The sequence below is a fragment of the Thunnus albacares genome, chromosome 20 (genome assembly GCF_914725855.1).
Source record: "Thunnus albacares chromosome 20, fThuAlb1.1, whole genome shotgun sequence".
Taxonomy (NCBI): Eukaryota; Metazoa; Chordata; class Actinopteri; order Scombriformes; family Scombridae; genus Thunnus; species Thunnus albacares.
The window spans coordinates 19,432,491-19,453,650 of record NC_058125.1 but is presented as its reverse complement, the minus strand read 5'-3'; the positions used below and the strand labels follow the sequence as shown (position 1 = coordinate 19,453,650).

At 39.6% G+C, this 21,160-nt stretch overlaps 1 protein-coding gene across 3 annotated transcripts; it reads right to left on the bottom strand.

Annotated features, from left to right (window-relative positions):
- Positions 1 to 1,326: 1,326 nt before the first annotated feature.
- On the bottom strand, positions 1,327 to 20,418 carry LOC122970840 (regulator of G-protein signaling 9-like). Of its 3 annotated transcripts, XM_044337126.1 has the most exons (18): positions 20,311 to 20,418; positions 18,671 to 18,767; positions 17,294 to 17,344; positions 17,067 to 17,173; positions 15,646 to 15,697; positions 15,500 to 15,558; positions 15,344 to 15,420; positions 15,179 to 15,260; positions 12,821 to 12,883; positions 12,232 to 12,261; positions 12,055 to 12,116; positions 10,525 to 10,638; positions 10,259 to 10,374; positions 10,035 to 10,122; positions 9,655 to 9,876; positions 9,228 to 9,351; positions 5,347 to 5,750; positions 1,327 to 4,040 (listed from the first exon to the last, which is right to left on the bottom strand). In XM_044337126.1, exons 1-18 carry the CDS (start codon positions 20,377 to 20,379, stop codon positions 3,878 to 3,880), a joined length of 1,980 nt encoding a protein of 659 aa, XP_044193061.1. In that variant the 5' UTR covers positions 20,380 to 20,418; the 3' UTR covers positions 1,327 to 3,877. The 3 variants fall into 3 exon arrangements, with proteins under 3 accessions (XP_044193061.1, XP_044193063.1, XP_044193062.1); XM_044337127.1 differs by lacking the exons at positions 1,327 to 4,040; positions 5,347 to 5,750 and having other exon boundaries at positions 7,638 to 9,351; XM_044337128.1 differs by lacking the exons at positions 15,179 to 15,260; positions 15,344 to 15,420; positions 15,500 to 15,558; ... (3 more) ...; positions 18,671 to 18,767; positions 20,311 to 20,418 and having other exon boundaries at positions 12,814 to 12,875.
- Positions 20,419 to 21,160: the final 742 nt, after the last annotated feature.

The following is a 21,160-nucleotide window of genomic DNA, read 5'->3' as shown; positions in this document are numbered from 1 at the left end:
CTTAAAGGTCTATTCCTCATAGTAGCGTCTATTAACAATGTCTTACACTGTACAAAATATCAAAATATTATGTTTAAAAATATTCTCATGGTCAATATTTCAAGTTTCAGTGAACTATGGCACCTAGATCTCTATCTTATCTACCAGGAAGGGTTATGCTGACACCTTGTTACAACTGATGTTGCTTTATCGCCACCTTGTGGTTGATCACAGTCATCACCGTTTACCAAGATGTGAGGCTGAAGGGAATTTTTTTTGCACATTGAAAAGTATTTCACTTGAATAACAAATCATTTAAAGGGTTACTTCACCTGAGTTACATAAGTTGGTTATTCATTTGTAAAGCAATGTGTAATCACTTGATCATTTTAGCTCATTAAAAGACAATTATAAGGTGTTAACTGTAAGAGAGCAGACAAACATCAAAGGGCTGGTTCATACCAAATTTAAAGTCCTCGTCCAGTCAAACGTGTTCTGCTTCTTGTTCTCCGACTTGTTTGAGCTTCACTGTGCAGAATGATGTATGTGCAGAGTGTGACACTAGAGGACTCTTTAACATTAATCTACTGAAGAAGGAAAGTTTCTCTGTTTTCACCATAAATCTCAGTTTAAGAGGTGTACACCTATGAGCAGGATTTGTGACATCACAATTAATTTGGAGCCAATCATGGTCCAGTATTCAACTTATGTGTGATGTGAAAACTTGAAGCCTCCAGTGCACAAACACTGAGATTGGACTAGTAGGAGACAGATTTGCATATTCATAGATTCTGGGTTTTTAATGAGGGAGGAGAAGGAGATGTCATTTTAAGGCTTATAACAAAATAATGAAACTTTTTCTGGAGATCTTTAAACAAAAACTCTTTATTCTTATTTACCTCTAGTGGTATCTACCCCATGCAGGAAGTTGTTGTTTTATTTGCCTGAGTTCTCTGAATCATCTGCCTCCACTGTGATCCAATGGAAAAATTCAACAGCACAAAATAAGTATCCTTGTTGCTCACTGTGAACAGTTTTCATTGCTTTCAACTACTTTCCACTAAAGAAATAGTCCCTTTGAAACCTGTTATCAGTGTGTTCTGTGGCTTATTCAGAATAAACAGGACACTGATTCTGGAGACACATTCCTGCTGAATTAATTAAATGCACTTCCATTCACCTCCATTTTTGTGGGGTGGCGATGCAAATCTTAGAGGCAAATAAGCCCGAAAAATTATCATCATGTCGAGATACAGAGTTTTGTAATTTGAGGGAACTGACCCTTTAAGATTACATGTATCAGCATCTCATTAAGAAGGCGAAACATTTTGTTAAGACAGTCATTTATTGAGGCACTTGACACAAGCCATGGAATGTACAAATCAAATACAACAAATTTAAGGTATTTTTCACATTCTTGCATCTGTAAACATGGTAAAGATAATACATTCTGACAGTTAATTCACATTGCACTGCCCCCCCAGCAACGGAGAGACACGCGAGGAAAAATATCAACCCCTCGCTCAGGGTAGTTTACATCAAACGACAGCTACACAGAGTGTACAAAACAGCAGTGGAGCCAAATACAAAACTATTACCCGACCCCCTGTTAGCTCCTCTGTCGTGAAGAGCGCAGATCTGACAGGAGTGGGTCAGCAAAAAACCAACATGTAGACAAGCTGTTCATGTGCTCTCGTTTTACCTGAAAATGCATCTATCCAGTCGCTTCACATAACATGTGTAAGAGGTAAGCAAATTGGGGATGAGGCATCTAAGTCTATTAAGCAGCACAAGAACACTTCTCTACTTCAGAAAACTGATCATTATTCAATATATTAAATATATAAATACAGTATCTATACTTTTTTAACAGGCATGTGCACAGGCAGAGTCCAAATATGTCCGTCTTCTTTGGCTTTGCTCATTTGGATGTAAACATTAATGTATATATACTGTATATGTATGTGTTTTCAATAAGGATAGGATGCTAATAGGAATTTCCTTTTCATATATTTTTTCCCCCATTTATAGTTTTTGTTGTCTCGTGGGCCTGCATGGCTCTCAAAAAATGTCCGTGCACATGCCTGCTTTTTTTTTTTTTAGAAACTTGCAAGGCCAAAAAACAAAAGATCTCAGGTGTGTGCAGGAGGGTAAGGCTGCTGTTGGGCTACTGTTCATGAAGAAGATACAGACTGAGGTTTTAAAGTGAAAGCTACAGCTCAGGTTTGAAAAGCTCTCGGACGTTCGTACACACCCCCCTCCCCCGGTTGTCTTCTGGAGGAGCTGAGCCTGACAAAACTGAACAGCGGGCTCAGCTGGTGCTCACATCAGTAAGGGTTGGTGACAATAAGGCTATAGTTAGAGGAATACACCACCAAAAACAAATGTTTTTAGTATCAAATACTTATTTTCTGTAGGTTTGTAAGGTGAAGGCTTGTGCTTGTTCCAAACACCAAATATACAGAAATATGGTTGAATACAACTTGTGTGTGAGTTTGTTGTTTGCAACCAATGTCAGCAAACACAGTTGTGAGGCCATAGCTACAGCTGAGAAACCAACGTCATGTTCTCAGTTTTTTTTTTTTTTTACTGTGCTGTAATACATTATGAGCTGTTTCAACTTAACGTAAGTTCCCTGCTGCCTTAAAAATGTAAAACTGAGATAACTAAAGATATCAAGTTCATAAAACAAAAGGTATTGAGTTGAATCAACAACTGTTCAGTCACACTGATAAAAGGTCACGGTCAGACTTTGCTTTCTATTTACATTTTCTCAGTTTGAAGATTCAGTTTTTCATGTAAGTCAAAGGACTTGTTGTTGTTGGAACTACTTTATACCAGAGTCAGTACAAAGTCAACATGCAAGGCTACTTACAGGGGTAGGGACTGAATTTGATACTAACACCCATCACAGTTTGCATTGTTTTCATTAAAACAACCATGACTTATCTTAATGTGTATTAAAGACCCACAGCGAGCTTACCATCATGTATGTTTTCTTCAAACTACGAAAAAGAAGGGTCTCTGAAGAGTTTTAACCCTCAAACAATGCATGTTGGGAAGTATGCGAATAGATAATGTTTCTGTAAAAACTTAATTTAACAAGTTGCAGTTCGTTCAATTTAACTCATGATTTCAAGTCAAAATACTTCAAATCAGGTGAACTCAGGTTTAATATGTTCAGAAATGGTCTGAAAATGAAAACTAGACATTTTAAGTTGATTTAATTTGAAATTAATAAAACTTACGTATTATAAGTTAATGACAAAAAATGTGTTGATTCCATTAAATTCCTGAATGATGACAAATTACATTTGGATTGTTTTTGTCTACAAGAATTATACTTCTAGCTGTTTGGATAATGTTTTGAAATAGCATTTAGACCATAAAATGAGAGAAAATTTGCAGATCAATAAATCAAAAATGTAAACAGTTAGGAAATTTTACAGTCAAACATTTTTTATAGAGGAATTTTATTAAACTGGAGGAATTTGGACTCAGTATTTCTAAAATCCTGGCTTCAGGTGGGTGTAGTTACAACAGTCATAAAATCGGGTTCTTTCAAGCCTGCAGGTATGGTGAATGTTTGATATTTAAAACATGAGATTTTTGTGAAATATTCCTTTAAGGTGTGAAACTTGATGCTCAGTCTACTGTAGACTGTCAGCCATCTCTAGAGTGTCCCAGACTGATTGTTGTGTGTCAGTCTCTTTGTTGTTTGGTATTTATATTGTATTTTGTGGTGAGAATTCAGCCACACCTACACAGGGAACGATTAACAATGAGATTTTACCCCTTTATGCTCTGTGAAATGGGAAAAATCTACTTCCAGCCTGCTTAGACAGACACATTGCATCTGCGAACCCCTGTCTTTTTATACCTGTGTAAATGTAGCCCGTTAGCCCGTCCCATTCTGCGGAGTGAGGCTCTCCCAGGGACAGATGATCTCTTTGGCTCCTACTCCTCCCCGAGAGGCAGCTCGGTTCTCCTCCTCCTCATCCTCAGACTCTATGGGGTAGATACGGCACTCTGGGGGAATATCCACTTTAATCTGGAAAAAGCTGTGAAAGGTTGCAGAAAGTGAGACACTTGTCCGACGTTAATGTTCTGTTAAAATACTATGCAGTCAGACAGTATTAAGATAGTGAGATTTTTTTGTTTTGTCGGCTCTTTTCTCTGGCACGTTGGATTTGAAATGACAAAATAAGTATGTGGTTAAAGTGCTGACTTTCAGCTTTAATTTGAGGTTGTTTACATTCACATTAGAGGGACTTGAATTTTTAGCCGTTTTTATACATATTCCCCTATTTTAGAGGAACAGAAAGTAATTGGACGAGTTAACATATAAACTTAAATAGAATTATTATAATTAAAGCAGTATTCATTTATTTTATTTTATTATTTATGTGGCTACTTGGGGGAGGTGGAACAAGCTGTAAACACAATACTAATGAATTATCGCCTTATAAAACTGTTATGGGAAACACCTTAGCCAACAGCAGACACAGAGCAACATTTTAAGTAGTGTTTTTGGCCTCCTGTTGAATATAAGTCTAATATTCATAATATCTCTGGTTTGGTCTCTGCCAATTCCTGAAGGAAATGTCTGGCTCTTTAGCTTCTAAATGCTCACCAGCTAATCGCTAACTTTGTCTGTCTGCTGTTGGGTGTTTGACAGGTAGCATTCAGTGGGTTTATCGCAGCTTTTTCACTGAAAAACGCTGCCTGCTGCTGCTGCTGGAAATGAGCGCAGTGAGACAAACCAAAACAGTTAAGTTGTGGGCTGAAAAACCAAAACAATGAGCTGAAGGACCCTAAAACACTAGAGCTAAGGGGAATTGCAGAGTTAACAACAACAACAGCAACAAATTTATATGTGTAGTCATTTGATCCATTGTTGATATAAAAATATTGATTCATGCAGCTTTAAATTTGGTGTCAACTCCTTTGCAGTCGATGGAGTAGAACACAACTAATTTCATTAATTTTTGAGGTCGATAGCTACACTTCTGTGATAAGCTAATAGTCGCTCTAATACTCTACAACCCACAGACATCAACAGACACCATCAGGCCTGTACTTTTTTATTTTCTGACTTCAGAATCAAGAACAAAAAAAGCTCTTGGCTGCATTGTCTGTATGTTTAGGATGATTGGTGCATTGGAAACACCCTCACACAACCACCACTACCAGTTAAACATTCATATTTAAGTGTTTGTTTCATTTAAAATCCAAACTGAAAGACTGAAAATATATAACTGTAGAAAACACAATGCTTTCTGACTGCACTGTCAGTGAGGGGATCATGTTGTAAATTCTGTTTTCTGTGCAGTTTTGTAGACGTGACTGTCTTTGTCTCACACTCACTTGCCGATCCTCCTAGTTGGAGCTTGGCTGGGTTGATCCGGGCTGATTGGCTGAATGCGGCTGCTTGTCCCGGCAGCTGAGTGGCATTTAGGCGACAGGCTGGCAAACATGGTGGATGGGGTGCATCCCCGTTTCAGCAGACGCCGCAGGGAGAGAGCCATGCGAGACTTGGACACGTTTCCTCCTACAGAAGGTCGAGCTTCAGGGTTCCCCTCACGCTCCCCTTCACCTGCCTCCACTCGCCGCTCGGAGGCAGAGGTGCTGTCTAAGGCCACGCTGATGGGGGACGGACAGACTGGGGTGTGGGCCAGGAAAGGGAGAGAAGGTGAGGCGTTGGCAGAAGGGGAGTCGGTGATGCCAGAGTAGACAGCAAGGTGGGGGACGGGGGTGGTGAAGCGGCACAGCTGTGAGGTCAAAGGGCAAGAGAAACAAGTCAGAGGGCGGCGAGAGAGGGTTTCCTTCCAAATACATGTGTGTGTGTATTTTGGAAGGTTTTCAGCAGATGATTCCTTCCAAACATTTAGAAAGAAATGACTGATCATATGTTACTTTAAAGGAAAAGATCTCATGTGCAGAACCAAACCAACAATGAATTCATCCTACTTACAAACATTGTGTGTGTATCCAAAGTCTGATATATCTTATTCCTTTGTGCCATAGATCTCCGTAGCTGACCAAAAGCTATTAAAAACACATCAATGAGCCACACTGCTGCACTGGGTGACATGTTCCTTCACCACAAAGTTTACATTTACAGTAGTTTGTTAGAAACGGCTCCAAAAGACTAATAACAACGATCACATTTTCAGTCTCAGGAGAGAAGTTCCTTGTATGGCAGATGCCACTGTGGCACTCATTGACGTGTTTTTGGACAACAACGGAGGTCTACAGCACAGAGGAATATGATATGTCAGGCTTTGGATACACACACAATATTTGTAAGTAGGATGAATTCATTGTTGGTTTTGGTTCTGCACATGATGTTGCCAATAAGAAAAATATAGAAAATCACCAGAAATATCCTATGAAGCTCATACCTACAATGCATTATACCTTCATAATGCACTACAGCACATGTAATGCACATGCATCATAAGAGTATTAACTATTAATCATGCATCATGTCTTTTTATAACAGTCATAAGACATAAATGTGGTAAAATTACATTTGCAAGGTCAAGTAATACAGTTGCTCATAGTCACTCTTATTCTTTAAAAGCTGTTGCTCGAAAAAATGAATGAAGATTGTGGTTTTACTGTTAACACCTTAATGAAAGCTCATTGATTGCACTAAGAAAAGGTGTATTGATGACCAGCTAATATTTCCTCTGACAGTGAGAGAGACATGATATGACCATCATACGGCCTTTTGTTCCTGACATCAGAGACTTCTTTAGAGCAGCAGCTCTCTCAGGGGAAACAAAACCACAGATGTGTTAAAGAAGGAGAATACCGGCTCCGACATGCTTGAAGGCAATAAGAATACAATAAGCACCAGGGTTGTTCTCTGCTCAGTGTATATATTTATGTATTTATAGCCTAATTAAATTCATATTTATTCAGAAATTTTGATGTATTATAGCTTTACTTTTGTTTCTGTGTAGCAAAAACTATGTACTGGAACTGAAAAAGCATTTCTAATCACACAAACTTCAACATCATGATGTTCAGAATACTTTCATACTGCTATGTGATGGATGTTATAGGACATTATCATATAATCTAGACCCATATTTTTGGCTAAACTTTTCATTAATGCAGTTTTTTTTTGCTTTTTTCCTGTGTGTGAAGTGTCTTTGGGTTACATGCTAGGTGCTTAAAATCAGATTTATTATCATTATTACTGTATTACTATTATGATGATGATGCAAGATGAAGATTTACTCTTATAATGTTTTAGACATGATACATATGAGGCTGCAACTGATTATTTTCTTGATTAATACAACAGTCGTTTTGTTTAAAGTGTCAATTGTTTTGTCCAACAAACAATTAATCAATTATTTTTTAGAAAGCTGCAAATTAGTTTTAAATCGATCAACGAATCAATTAATAATTTCAGCTCTAATACATATGTTACAGTGCATTATGTATGCACCTATGGCTGATCTTTGCATCACATGTACTGTCTCTAGTTTTAACTGAGATTAGTTCAGCGTCATTGCCGATAATCAGGACAGAATCGTCATCAATCACTTCAAGCAGACAGTGTTGAAAACTCGAGGAAGGACAAGAGGAATGTGTGTCATGACGTTGATGAAAACAGTGAATGACGACTCAGGACAAACAGATAAACATGAGGTGGTTTGTGGATGTTTTATTAGCTTATGACTGATGACACACAGAAAACATACAGACCAGTACAGAACGCTCTGACAGTGAAGACGGACAGTACAACACATGCATTATGGGAAACAATATGACAGACAAGGGTTACAGCATGTATGGACAGAAATGTAACAGACGTCCGAAAATGTCCAATCGTCTTCTGCCTGTAGTCAGTTCTCAATAAATCTGTGTGTGTTTAAAGAGTCAATTCACTGTAATCACTTAAAAACATATTTCTAGCCATGCAGATACTTTTGGTTTTATTTGAAAAGAGACATTAGTTGAAACACTGTGGTAGTAAAAGCATTTAAAAAGTCTCGGCAGTGTACATCTCAAAATGTAAATAAGTGCAGGGCTAGATACCACGAGAGGTAACGTTTGTGCAATGATGTTTGTAATTACAGTGAAGTGACCTTTTAAAATAGTCCTACTTTACTTCACTATACGTCTACTACACCTAATGTGTCTACAACACTCTGGCTGTAATACCATGCAACTAAATTATGATTTCATATTCTGTATTGCACATTCCCATTCTCAATAACTTCACTTTCCACTTTCTCAAACAGCAAACAGCTAATTTTTTAGGCCCTGAAAGTAACTTACTAACACTTTCTGTTGCACCAACATGACAGAGGCTCGCCAGGTCGAGTTTGAATGATTTTTTGTGGCATGTTGAGGATGAAACAACCTCCAAATAGGAGTTTTTTTCTCCACTGAACATCATGTTGGAAATAAATATTCTTGATTCTTTGACATTAGCATGGATATGCCTGTCAGTTTTTGTTTGAATATCATTAAACCTGCGATAACTGAGATTTTAACCACTTGGGGTCAGCAGAAACATGCTATGAACTTTGGCGAACTTATTAGCAAACAGTTGCCTATTTACACATCCAACATATACAAAGCAACATTAGCATTCGGGACATGTGGTGGATGTAAATCTAATATTTTCTCTCCATAAAAGGTATGTTTTGCTCTGCTTTGGGAATATCTGGATTCTTAACTGCTAAATGCTCCACTATGTTCAACAGCTAGTCTCTAACCGTGTCTGCCGTTTGGTGCTGCAGGTTGTTTTAAGTGGCTTTTTGGAGCTCTTCTGCTGATGCTGCTGCCAAAAATGGCACTATGAGAGCACTTTAAAGTTGGCCACAAAACCAAAACAATGAGCTGAAAGACGCTTTAAAGCTCCATAATGCTGTGGGGAACTGCATTCGGGTGATAATTCTCTCTGGAATCATCACTAGAAGCAACTTTTCACGTTACACATAATCATTTGATCCATTGTTAATATAAAAATCTCGATTATAGCAGCTTTAAAGGATAACTACGATGGCTTTAAAATGTAGACATCATCAGTAAGAAATGTACTACAGCTCCTATTCAAATGACTGCACTAAATAATTCAGTTACATAAAGTGAAATAATCAGAACCCTGACTGAGCGTCAGTATGTAAACTCATTTATCACTGAGCACCATGTGTTTGTGTTCATCTCTTAGGAGGAGGAGGAGGGACCTCCTTGCCCTGCTTGCTGAGTTTGCTCATGACCTGTGTGATGTCAACGGGGGCGCTGGCGGCCAGCTTGGCCCTCTGCTCCTGCTCCTGCTGCCGGAGGATGATGGGGCTGAGGCTGGGCCGCCTGTTCTTCGCATTATGCTCCAACTGGGCGTCACTGGGGGGGGATTGAGAGGGATGATAAAAGAGAGGAGAAGGGAGGAAAAGACAAGGTAAAAATTACGTTTTTTAGAGTGATGGATGAAGTAGCTGCAGTGAGCTGCAGTGAGACCAATTATCAGCCAGAGAGATGAGAATTTGGGTTTTTCAGATGTACTAATAAGTCACTCTTTGAGCAATTTCTGACTGTGCACTTGTTCTTTATCAGGCTGGATGAGATAACCGTATTCAGACTAAATATATTCAGAAAAAGTGCCATCAGTTAAATGCAAAAACGTGGGAATTTAAAGCTGCCACTTACGAGAACTTGTGCTCATCAGGAGAGATGGCCTTCTTCGTCGTGTCCTTAAACACTGGAGATTTCATGTATCGACCATATGAGTCCTTCTTCATGAGCATGTAGATGTGAGTTTGGGCTGCGTCCAGCACGTATCTGTGTGGATGTCTCAAGCCACTCACGGTGATTTCCATTGTCTTTCCATCAATGTTGATCCACCGAGGTGCACCACGGGCGAGGAATGTCCTGGGATCAGGAGATTAAAATTGTGAAATTAAAAAGCTTAATATAGTCAAGTGACGGCTGCACTTGACTATATTATTTCAAACCTCGACAGCCGTGAATTAGAGTCATTAGAGATAGCTGTGGACGTATTCCACACAGAGAAGAAATGAAGACATTACTTGTAGATGTGCTCGGCTTTCTCTCTCATTGTCGCAGCTGTTCCCCACTTCAGATCCTCGCAACTTTCCCAGAACGCCAAGTTCTCACCTAAGATATTTGACAACGGAATACAATTAAATAGAAAAGAGATAAAGGTTTACTAAGCTGATGTTTGCCCCTTCTAATCAGTCTTGTTCAATGCATGTTTTTGTAGGTCATCTAATTAAAACAACAACCATCGTACCACTGAATTCTTTCTTCAGGAAGAGTCTGAAATCATCTCGTCCTCGAGGGTCTGAGAGCAGCTCTCCAAAGCTGAACGTCCATCTCTCCACACGCATTTTAGTTGGGATTTCCACACTGCGACACACACAAATAAAGAAAAAACAAATCACCAAAAAAGAACAAATTGTACTAGTTATTGTAAATTATATTCCAACCATCAGTTGAATCTCAAACACCTGTTAAATGAATGACATATAAATTATGTGTCATCCTTAGCTGACTCACTTGGGCATGTTCAAGTTCCAGTATGTGACATCATCAGTGAGCCAGGGGTTGCTGGGAAGACACTTGGAGAGGAAAGGGTCGTGGCTGTTGTAGGTGGAGCAGTATTTCACCAATCTGCAAAGACAGGGAAAGGAATTTACTGGAGAGGAGCGTCAAAATAGCAGGCAATGATACAACCAAAGGGACTGCTGGATCTCAACTACTGGAATATCTTTGCATGACTTACAGTTTAAAAAAAACCTTATTTATCTTATGCTGGTCCTTTATGCAGCCCCTCAGCTCAGCCTCTGTCTCTAACAGGCTGTTTTAGCGCCTGTCTCTTTAAGGACCCCCCTCCCGATGAGCCAACTCTGATTGGTTAGCAGCTCTGCAGGCTACGTAAACAAACTACAGTAATACGATTTCACTTCTTTTTCCGGATCTTTACTCAAAATAAAAACTGCTCAAATACATCCATACATGTTAGAGCCAAAATCTGAACCGAAATATGCAAGTGGACAACCTGAACAACAAAAATCTTAGCAACAAAGGCTACCGAACGGATGGCTGTTTGTGGGCATGCACAAACAATCTGACGTCATCAAGAGGAGAAAGTAGAAGTAACTTTGCAAATTTAACATTCAGAGCAGGTTGAAGCCTGGCTTTTGACTTGCTGGGAGCATTTTACATACGTTCAACCTAAAGTTTTGGAACTTTGATCATGTTCAAAATAGATATCTGACATTATAACAGTATATAAATACATCTCCTGTAATGTCATTTCCTAAAAGTTACGTCCTGTTGCTTCAGTACACTCAGGTGTTAAAAGGAATCTTGTCACCAAATATGTCAAGTCACCACTAAATGGTAACAAAAGTGGGACATTACTGACACTAATGATAGATGGTAAATTAGTGACTAAAGCAGCTTTTCTCTTTTGACCGAATGTTGAAACATAAAATTTATTACGGGAGTTAATGTTTTTGTTCTTATCTGTTTGTTAGTTAACAACACATAGTACAATTCTGGCGAACGGTTCTTATTGACATTGAATGGAAAGTTCAGCCACTGGTCAAAGAATAAGTAATAAGATTTTAGTTTTGAATCCAGAATTTTTTACATTTTTGCTATCTTTGCTGCCTTTCTGAATGAAAGAAACCTGACCCTGAATGTCTATAAGTACATGTATTTGAATGTAGATCTGCTCCCAGCTGCAAATTATCATTTTAATAAAAACATTTTATAGGATTGTGCAGCTTTGGCACAAGTATGTTCTTCCTCATACATCTTACAAATTGCTTATCACATGCTAGCAGGCTGATGACATGATAGCAAGTCACCAAACCTTCAGTTACTGTATCTATATCATGTCAAATCTCATCTCTGCATGACTTCCCCTTGTCCTACATTTGCAGGTCAGTGGCGATACAGTGAGAGTAATGTGTGTTTGTTATTATGAGATGTGCAGTATGATGCAACCGATCTATGGCGACTTGTTTTTTTCTCACAGATATACTGTAGGCAAGCTGGAAATATGATGGACTAGCTTACGCGCCAATGGACACAGACGACTTCACTCTGGGCCTCATGATGGACTGCTGGGTAAAGATCATCTAGAGGAAGCAGAAGAGAGATGACGGCTATAAAAACGCCATCGCTGCTAATGATAACACTTGGTTGAGATGAAACAGGACGAGAGAAAGAAGTGGGCTGCAAAATCTCACTTACGATTCTCTCGTAGAAGTCGGGTGTTTTTGTCTGGAGGAGAAAATATATGAAATGTTACATAACAGGTTATGTGTCATATCACAGATTTAAAATCTACATCTGCAGAGACAGAGTGGGATATTTGTGCTGGGTGTATTTGTGTGTGTGCTCTTGTACTTCAGTGGTTTTTGTGGACCATTGTGAGTTTTAGACTACATTTTGAATGATTCTTGAAAAGGCTGTTTGAGAGTTAAAGTGGTTGCAAGTAGGTTAAGTGACGGCCAAGGTTTGTGTGTGTGTGTGTGTGTGTGTGTGTAGGTGTTTATAACCAGTTTAAAAGTCTGGATACAAAAAGAGAGCCATGGAAAATGCCTGCAGTAGAAAGAAGAGGAGGAGGAGGAGAGGAGAGGAAAGGGGAGGAGAGAAGAGAAAAGAGAATTTATTTTAGTTAAAGGTGAGTTTAATGATTGAAACAGCAGACAGGGGAAAGGAAAAGGAAGATAAGGAGCCGTTTACTGCACCTGGATCCATGCATTAAAGCCTCTTATTGAATATAAGCTGATTGACAGGAATTATGTTCATACAGGTCATGCAGAGACTCACCTGTTACCTCGTCTGCGTTTGGATCAACTCGTCTCTCCAGTCCATAGTCCATGGCACTCACTGTCCCTGGCTACACACACACACACACACACACACACACACACACACACACACACACACACACACACATCAAATAAAAGAAATTACACAACGTGTGTTTACCAAAGGACCAATTAATTAAAGCAGATGGCCATTTTACAATGCTAATCAACGGCTGCTAATGTGTCACACAATTCCCAACCACGTGGGACGACAAGAGGCCAGCCACGTGTGAAATGTGATTTTGTTTTAATTCACTGTTGGATGTGATGAAAACATCTTACAGATATTTGTTTGTTTCCAGCAGGGGTTTTAAAAATTGATTGACTATAAACCACATTTACTAGCTGACAGAATAAATCTGTCCCTGAGAAATGAAATTATCTCAGATGGAAAGCTTCTGTGATTTTTATGAATAAGAGAGTGAGTGTGTAGAGTATGGGATTGTCAAGCGAGCAAATAAGTGTAACTTATATTAATATTTTATGTAATGTGAATGCAAACACCATCTCTTCTTTTCTGTTTGTTGCCTTCAGCATAAACATTTTCTTAGGCAGAAAAAGTGAAATAAAAATGAGACTCAAAACAAAACTTCTGTAATTTTTTTCTACAGGGAGGCTAAAAGAATATTATATGTTTAGGAAAATAAGCTTAATTGCTTGTCAGGATTAGATGATCAGAGCAATTACAACCGCTCTCATGCCTGTGCATTTAGCACTGAAGTAGCACCATGAAGTGATTAGCTTTGCTTAGCATAAACACTTGAAACAGGGGGAAACAGCTAACCCGGCTCTGTCCAGAGTTTGAAAATACACCTACCAACATCTCTAAAGCTCAACACTTAACATGTAGTATCATATTTGTTGAATTTGTGCACAAACAGAAATGTAATGTCCAACTATTCACTCTACATTTAAAGTGGTGTTCCTGCTTTGTTTGACACATCCAACAATTAAAATCCCAACAGCAGAGACCATAAACTGATGGTCCCTACTTCCCTCCTGTTCCTCCAGCTGTCTGAGCGCCTGTGTATGCAACCTGTCGCCTTTACGTCAGTACAATGCAGACAGCTGACTACTTATGGCAGCTTCATGTACTTGGAGGACTATAATTGTGTGGTCCTTTGTGATGTTTGATTTTATCTGTTGTAATTAAGTTCTGATTGTGATGTTTTTATTGGATTTTCTTTCATTTATGTATGTATGTGCTCTGATATTTCTTTGTTTGTCTGTTTCTTTTAATGTACGTGGGAGGGACCCAAAAATTCCCAGAAGCCATCCATATCACGTGAGTAAGGTGTAGTTATCGGATTTGCCTCTAGGTAGCGTATGCCTACAGCTTGGTGAAACTAAAATGAGATTGAAGGGGAAACGATTCGCCACCGTGGAAAAAATTCCAGTAAGAAACATAGGAGGCTCCGGGCACGGTGACAAAAGATGTCTACAGGAAATGTTTCCAGGAATGAGAGAAGCGCTTGGACAAATGTATCACATCTCAAGGAGAGTACTTTGAATTGGATCAGAGAGGTACAACTGAAAGATTTATAATCACAGATTTGGCCAAAAGACTCATTTTCATCTGCAGTCTCTGCACAGATTGATGTCATATGAGGGGAGGACCCAAAAATTCCCAGAACTGTTCAAAAATATACTGACACATTAGCATCATATTGATGTTAATTAATGTGTGTTGTCCCTGATAAATAAATGGATAAAGTGGATAAAGTAAAGTAAATTAAAGTACAGAACTCACAGGTTTGCTGTGTGTCAATATGTTTTAGATAATTATTTAAAATAGGCACCACGTAAGCACAATATAATCTAATAGAATAAAGGTCTTAAAAAACGGACAGACTGGGCCTCAAGATTATGTTATCATTATTATTATTATTATTTCAGCTTATATTTGCAGTAGCGGAGCGTATTCCCAATCAAATTTGTACTTAATCAAATGGTCATGAACCAGTTGACACAAAGTGAACCTTTGGGGTCTTTTGAAGCCCACTTTCCCAGATCCAGCCTCACAACACCGGGTGAAACTTAAGACTCATAATGTCGCAAGCAAGAGGTGCAAACCACTGCACCACATCTCCTACGCAGTGTGAAATATTAATCAGTCGTGCCCTTTTCCTCTGACTGGACATGTAATGGTAATGAGGCATCATGGGTAGAGATAATGAGATACCCTGGGAAGTATAGAGGTGGAGTGCAATTTATTTTCAGACTTCTCTGTCTGCTGGCAATCCACTGATATGAAGCTGTATCCTGCGCTCACAGTACAAGTCTGACAGCCATCTGTGTGTGTGTGTGTGTGTGTGTATTCTCACCGGAGGTCTGTGAACCACCCAGTAGGCTCTCTCCTGGCAGTCAAACACCACACGGTCCGGCTTCTTCCTTTCCTTTGCAGCCCTAAAAGCCACACAGATTATCGTAACACCTTCTTGATTTTAAAACTCATTGATGCCATTGAGTTTCTTCTTTCACACACCTACCTGTACTGCTCCTTAGCTTGCATCACTATGAAATCCCATTTATGATTCATCCACTTGTGAAGACGGTTATACTGCTCCTGAGCACAGAAAATAACACCTCGGTAAATGTCAACTAACAAAATTAATTATACTTGGGTCTCTCGGTGTCGCTCTTACCTGCTCATGCAGCTCCAGGATTCCTTTCTTACGTATGTTTCTTTTCGCCAGGTAGATTGCTTTAACAATGAAATGAAAAGGCGTGTTTAGCCGAGTGTTTGGAACAGGATGGGATGTAAAATGTGCACAAGTGCAGTCGCACTCACCATAATCTGTGTCCTCGACAGGCCACTGCTGTGTAGGCCAGAAATACGGTGTCTGGGAAGGACAAATGAGCGAGTTATTATGTGTTCAGTGTGACTGTGAGTTGGATTTGTTTGTTACAAACCAGAACCAAAATTATTTAAATGTATCGTTGCTCTGGAAACCAAAACCAGACCAATTTAGGGTCACAAAATGCCGTTCTGCTTGCTCCTGCCTTTGTTCCGTCCTTGAACGGTGAACTATTTTATCTTCCTATTTTACCTTTTGCATGTTAGAGCAGTTAAAACAAAACAAATATTAGGATGACCTCAGTTCCTCGGCTTCACTTCATCCGTCTGTTTTCGACAACTGTGTGACTCATCGGTTGGACGAACAAGTATCAACTTGTTCAACAAAAAATTAATTCACAATAATTCTGATGTTCGATTAACCTTTTGAGTCATTTATCAAGCAAACATTTTCATGTTCCAGCCCCTCAAATATGAAGTTTTGCTGCTTTACTGTGTTTCATATCATTATAAACTGTATTTCTTTGATTTTTGGACTGTTAGTGGGACAAAACAAGACAATTTAAGACTTCTGAATGCATTTTTAGCAATTCTATCCGTAAGTCGCTATCAGTTATCAGTTACTGTGTGCTGAAGTTAAGAAAATTAAAAATGCAATGAGAGATGGTCTATGTGTCATTAGCACAACACTTGTATTCTTGGTCCCTAACTGGCTGTTTTCAGTCAAGTCCAGTATAGGGAGATTCCTCTATCACAGTATGTGATTTTATATCATGATATATATAAAATGTAATCACAATTACACACATGGTCTGTTTTTGACTAATCCACCAGATTAAACACAGAAAAAAATTAAAGTGCATCATCAAATTGATGGAAAAATCCTGTAAATCCAATATTATATCATGAGGCGTTCCTTCTCACTGATTTGCAACACTACTACAACCAGAGATAATCAGTTTCTGTTGTCTCATGGTATATATCATTATATCGTCCGACTCTAGTCAAGTCAGTATGTTTACAGAGCATATCTAACACCAATAAAAGTGCTTTACAGAATACAGAAACTTGCACCTAATCACAACTACCAGTGGATTCACATCTGCATGTGTAAAAATAAAACGTAACGGTGGGTAATGTTATACTCTATTAACAATTTTAACACAACCTATTTGCTAAAAATGTTAAATGTTTGTTAGTTTTGGAAAACTTCTGTGATCCTTCATCAGATGTTGGGAGCATTTGCAGCTTTTAAAGATCAACCAAGACAAGAAACTTTTCAAAAGGAAGCTTCTTATGTATCCTGTCTGAAGAAACTATTTCAGCACAGTACGTGGCTCCTTTGGGTTTAAAATTTGGGCCAAAAAGTCTGAAAAATGGTGTGTGTGTGTGTGTGTGTGTGTGTGTGTGTGCACCTGGAAGCGATAGAGGGACGCATCTGGTTTGATCACTAAGCGTTTGTGGTCTTGTAGAGGATAGATGTATCCTAACGCCACCAGCATAGAGCCAAAACTCCTCGCCTCTGAAAACAACAGACAGATATTTAAGTTAATTTAGGTAATTTGGGCATGAATTTAAAGCACATAAAACCTGACGAACTCTGTATATAATGTAAAGTACGTACTACAGCATCATCTCTCACCTTGCGTGTCTACTTTGAATCTGTCCACTAACCAGGCAACTATGTCTTCACCTGCAGAGAAAAGATGCAAATGACAAGTCTGAGGAAACAAAGCATCTATAGAAAAAAAAAAAAAAAAGCACTTCAGACAAAAGCAGCTCTGACAGCGAACGAAAAGAAATAAGTGCTGTGAGTGTTTGTGAGGTGGGTGTGCGCCTCTAAATGTCAGACCCCTCTCTGATATACCACTACTGACTATGTCGATAGCCTGTGAGCCACTCCAGCTAATGTGAGGAGACAGATGGAGGGAGAGAGGCAGAGGAGGAGGTGGACAGGGGGTTTGTGGAGGAAGCACGGCGAGAAACAGAGGAAAGAGAGGAGAGAAAGATACAAGGAAAGGAAAGGAGGAGATGAGAGGAAAGAAGAGGAGAGGTGAGAGAAGTAAAGTAAAGAAAGATGAAGGTAAGAAAGGGAAAGGAGAGAAGTATGGGGAGGAAAGAATGATGAAGAAAAGGAAGCAACAGGGGAGGAAAGGAGAAAAGAGAGGAGAGGAAGGGACAGGAAAAGAGAGATGAGTAAAGAAAAGAGTAAGGAAAGGGAGCGGAGAGGAGCAAAATATTAAGGTAAAGAAAGGAAAGAACAGGAGAGGAAAGGAAAAGAAACGAGAAAAAGGAGAGGAGCGGGAAGAAAAAGAAAGTAAAGAATGTTGAGGATAAGAAAAAGAAAAGATAGAAGAGAGGAGAGAGAGAAAAAAATGAAAAATGAGAGTAAAAGAAAGTAAAGAAAGAGTCAGGTAAAAAAAGGAGAGGAGAGAGGAAAGGAAGGGAAAGTAAAGGACATGGGAAAGAGAAGAGGAAAGGAAAGGAAAGAAAGATAAAGAAAAGGAAATAAAAAGAGAGGAAAAGAAAGGAAAGAAGAAATTAGGAAAGAAAGTTAAAGGAGAGGAGGAGAGGAGAGGCATGTTTGCTAAGTTTCATTGATTCAGCTATTTTAACCAGCCTGACGTAGAACTCTAGGTTCCCTCTCTTCCTCTTCTTCTCCTCCTCCTCCTCCTCTGCTGCTGCCGCCCGCCCACCTTGCTCTGTGTCTGCTTTTCTCCTGTTTTTGTCTCTGTTACTTGCTCTTTTCCTCTCGCCCGCTCAATCATCCTCCTCCTTCACCTCCTACTTTTTTCCCTCTCTCTGACTCCGAGACCGCGGGGGTTGTCATGGAGATGGAATCTGTAGCTCTCGAGTTTGAGCCCAGAGCTCTGGTATCCTCCAGTGAGACTATACAGGCACAATCACTCAACCAGCCGCTGAATAACATCAAGTGTGTACCGTACGTGCATTCATCAGTGTTTGCATGTGCGCTTATGTGTGTGTGAGTGTGTGTGTTGTGTGTGTGTCGCCTCCTCACCGGTGATGGCGTGTGGTATTGTTGTGATGACCAGCCGCTGAGGCTGCGACTTAACTCCTGATTTGGGATCCTGCATCTCCAGCAGCACCTTCTCCGCCTGCGAAGGAACATTATAAGGGGGGGTGAGAAGAGGTTATCACGACAACTGGTTGTAGGAGTGAGGGGCAGAGGTCACCGTGCCAACAGGTTTCTTGAAAAAAAAAAAACAGGTTAGATGGATTAAAGATTTGAAAAAAATGTATCTTAATTGCCTCTAAGTGATTTGAGAACTCTGATATTAAGGCTCACTATCAAAGCGTGTCATTAATACTTCCTATCAGTGTGATTAGCCGACTCTCTTAACTCTATTTCCGCTTCTTAAGTCCAAAAACCTCAATAAAACTGCAAATCTGAACCATAACACTGTATTCAAAGATGGCAAAAGGTGAGGTGTGGGGTTTGTTTGATGCCCTGATCTAATTGTTTTTGCTTGGCTTGTGTAGGAGGCTTTTCGCGGTGAGTCACTGCCCTAAATAGTTTCTTAGTTATTGCGTCATCTGATCCCACAGCTCCCATAGATCCCACAGCTCAGGTGTGTACTGGAAAGCACGGAATAGTGCGGTTTATTAATTCAGTTTGTGTGTGAATGTGTGTGAGAGAGAGAGTGAGTGTGTTTGTGTGTGAGTGTGTGTGTGTGCGGTCGACTCCTGAGACTGTTTGAAGTGGCTTTGTGCTTTGAAGTCATCCTGGAGAGGCTATAAGCCCCGGGCTGAGCTGGACCAAAGTGGGCTTTCATGGACCAAAACACCAAGTTCTCCTGGACATGAGTTCTCTGTCAGCATTCCCCTGGAGAGCAGGGCATTGTGAGAGCTGTGAATCAATAGACTCTAGACATAGAAATTATTCTGTTAATGATAGAGCTTTTTTTTTCTTAATGACCTCCTCCGCAATACCAAGAGTTACTACGCTGTGATAAACACGTAGCTCCTAACATGAACAAATGTGAAATCTGAGATGATGAATCGAGCCACACTCTGGCCACAGGACCAGGCTGGATTGTTTTCCAATACACAGCGCCTGGATTAACTTCTTTCCAGAGGCTGGTTGGTGTAGATGGAAGCACTGATACTGATCCAGGCTTAATGCTTATTAAACTGAATGACCTTATCACTGTGAAAAGGTTGCAACAAAACACAGACTAACATTTAGTGTGACAGACAGACGAAGTGCGAACTGACACCAAGATAACATCTGATTTGCAGCATTTTGATGTCTTGTCACTGTGTTACATGCTTTTCTGAATGCTTGCTTATGAGATTTTAATTGATTTTAATTAATTGGGTGACTAAAATTCAGATTTTTTTGAATGCATGATTGAGGCAATGAAGGTTGTGTAATTCAAATGGTACCTGCTTTACAAAAATGTCCAACCTAAAGAAATCTGTAGACCATCAGGAAAGGGATTCCTCTGAGGATCTTTAGAGAATACAGATTGTTTTAGAAGCTACTATAATGTGATTACAGCCAGGTTTTATGAGGTTACAGCAGATCAATACAGCACAAGCATTGCGTTTAGAGAATCCATGGTGCGTCTGCAGGTATTGTCTATATAAGCCTGAGCAGCTTTGTGATAACCACTGATGTAAAGGGGGATAGCCTACCTTCTTGAGACATGCCATCCGTGGTCGATACCTCTGTCCATGATCCCGGAGAGCGTTTCTAATTGTCATAGTGCCTGGTGCTTTCCACTCCCTCACACAAGCACACACTCTCCCTCACACACACACACACACAGTCAATTCAACTGTCGCCTGTGAGCCCTGTCTGTGTCGTGTGGGGATGCTGAGGGGAAGTGCAATGATCTATACCGGTGCTGCCTTCAAGTGCTCCTACATGGAGGGTGGGAATTTGAAAATGTGTTGTTACATTCTCGTTTTTCTCATTTAAATTGACTTTATAACGAAAGTGATATTGACACATCGGATATGTAACGAAAATAGGCAATTTATAGAAACGCGAGGATGTCTTGTGTGCATTTCCCAATTTAACAATCTTTACAAGTGCATTATGAAATTCCGTATTCCCAACAGCCTGTGAATGCAACATAACTAAAGAGAGAAGGGACTCGACCAATCAGAGCGCGACTTTTTCTAACCGGTAATGCTTGTTACGCAGTTACCAAAGCGAGCCACCAGAGAGCGACATGGTATCATCATTCAACTTCAGCTAATGTTCCGATTTATTTTTTACAAACTTAATTCAGAAATTATAGATTGTTTTATCAGTTAAACCACTACAGACTGCTTTAATGTAGTTAAACACGCCGAATAATCTCAGTTTATTAGTTTGTAAATGTGTAATTGCGTCGCTACGACCGTTAGGACAGATCATTATACTCATACTTCCAACTGACGTATTCATATGTCAACCTCGACGTATATATTAAGAGTTTATCGAGACATATGTAACTAAAGGTAAAATGTAATGTTTGTGTGAGTCAACAAGACATAA

Bases quoted from the DNA above. Each gene is read 5' to 3' on its own strand.
- LOC122970840 (XM_044337126.1), bottom strand. From the start codon at position 20,379: ATGACAATTAGAAACGCTCTCCGGGATCATGGACAGAGGTATCGACCA. The intron at 18,768-20,310 runs GTAGGCTATCCC...GTTCCTTCGCAG, and splicing joins GGATGGCATGTCTCAAGAAG to GCGGAGAAGGTGCTGCTGGA. The intron at 15,261-15,343 runs GTAGGTGTGTGA...TGTGGCTTTTAG, and splicing joins CAAGCTAAGGAGCAGTACAG to GGCTGCAAAGGAAAGGAAGA.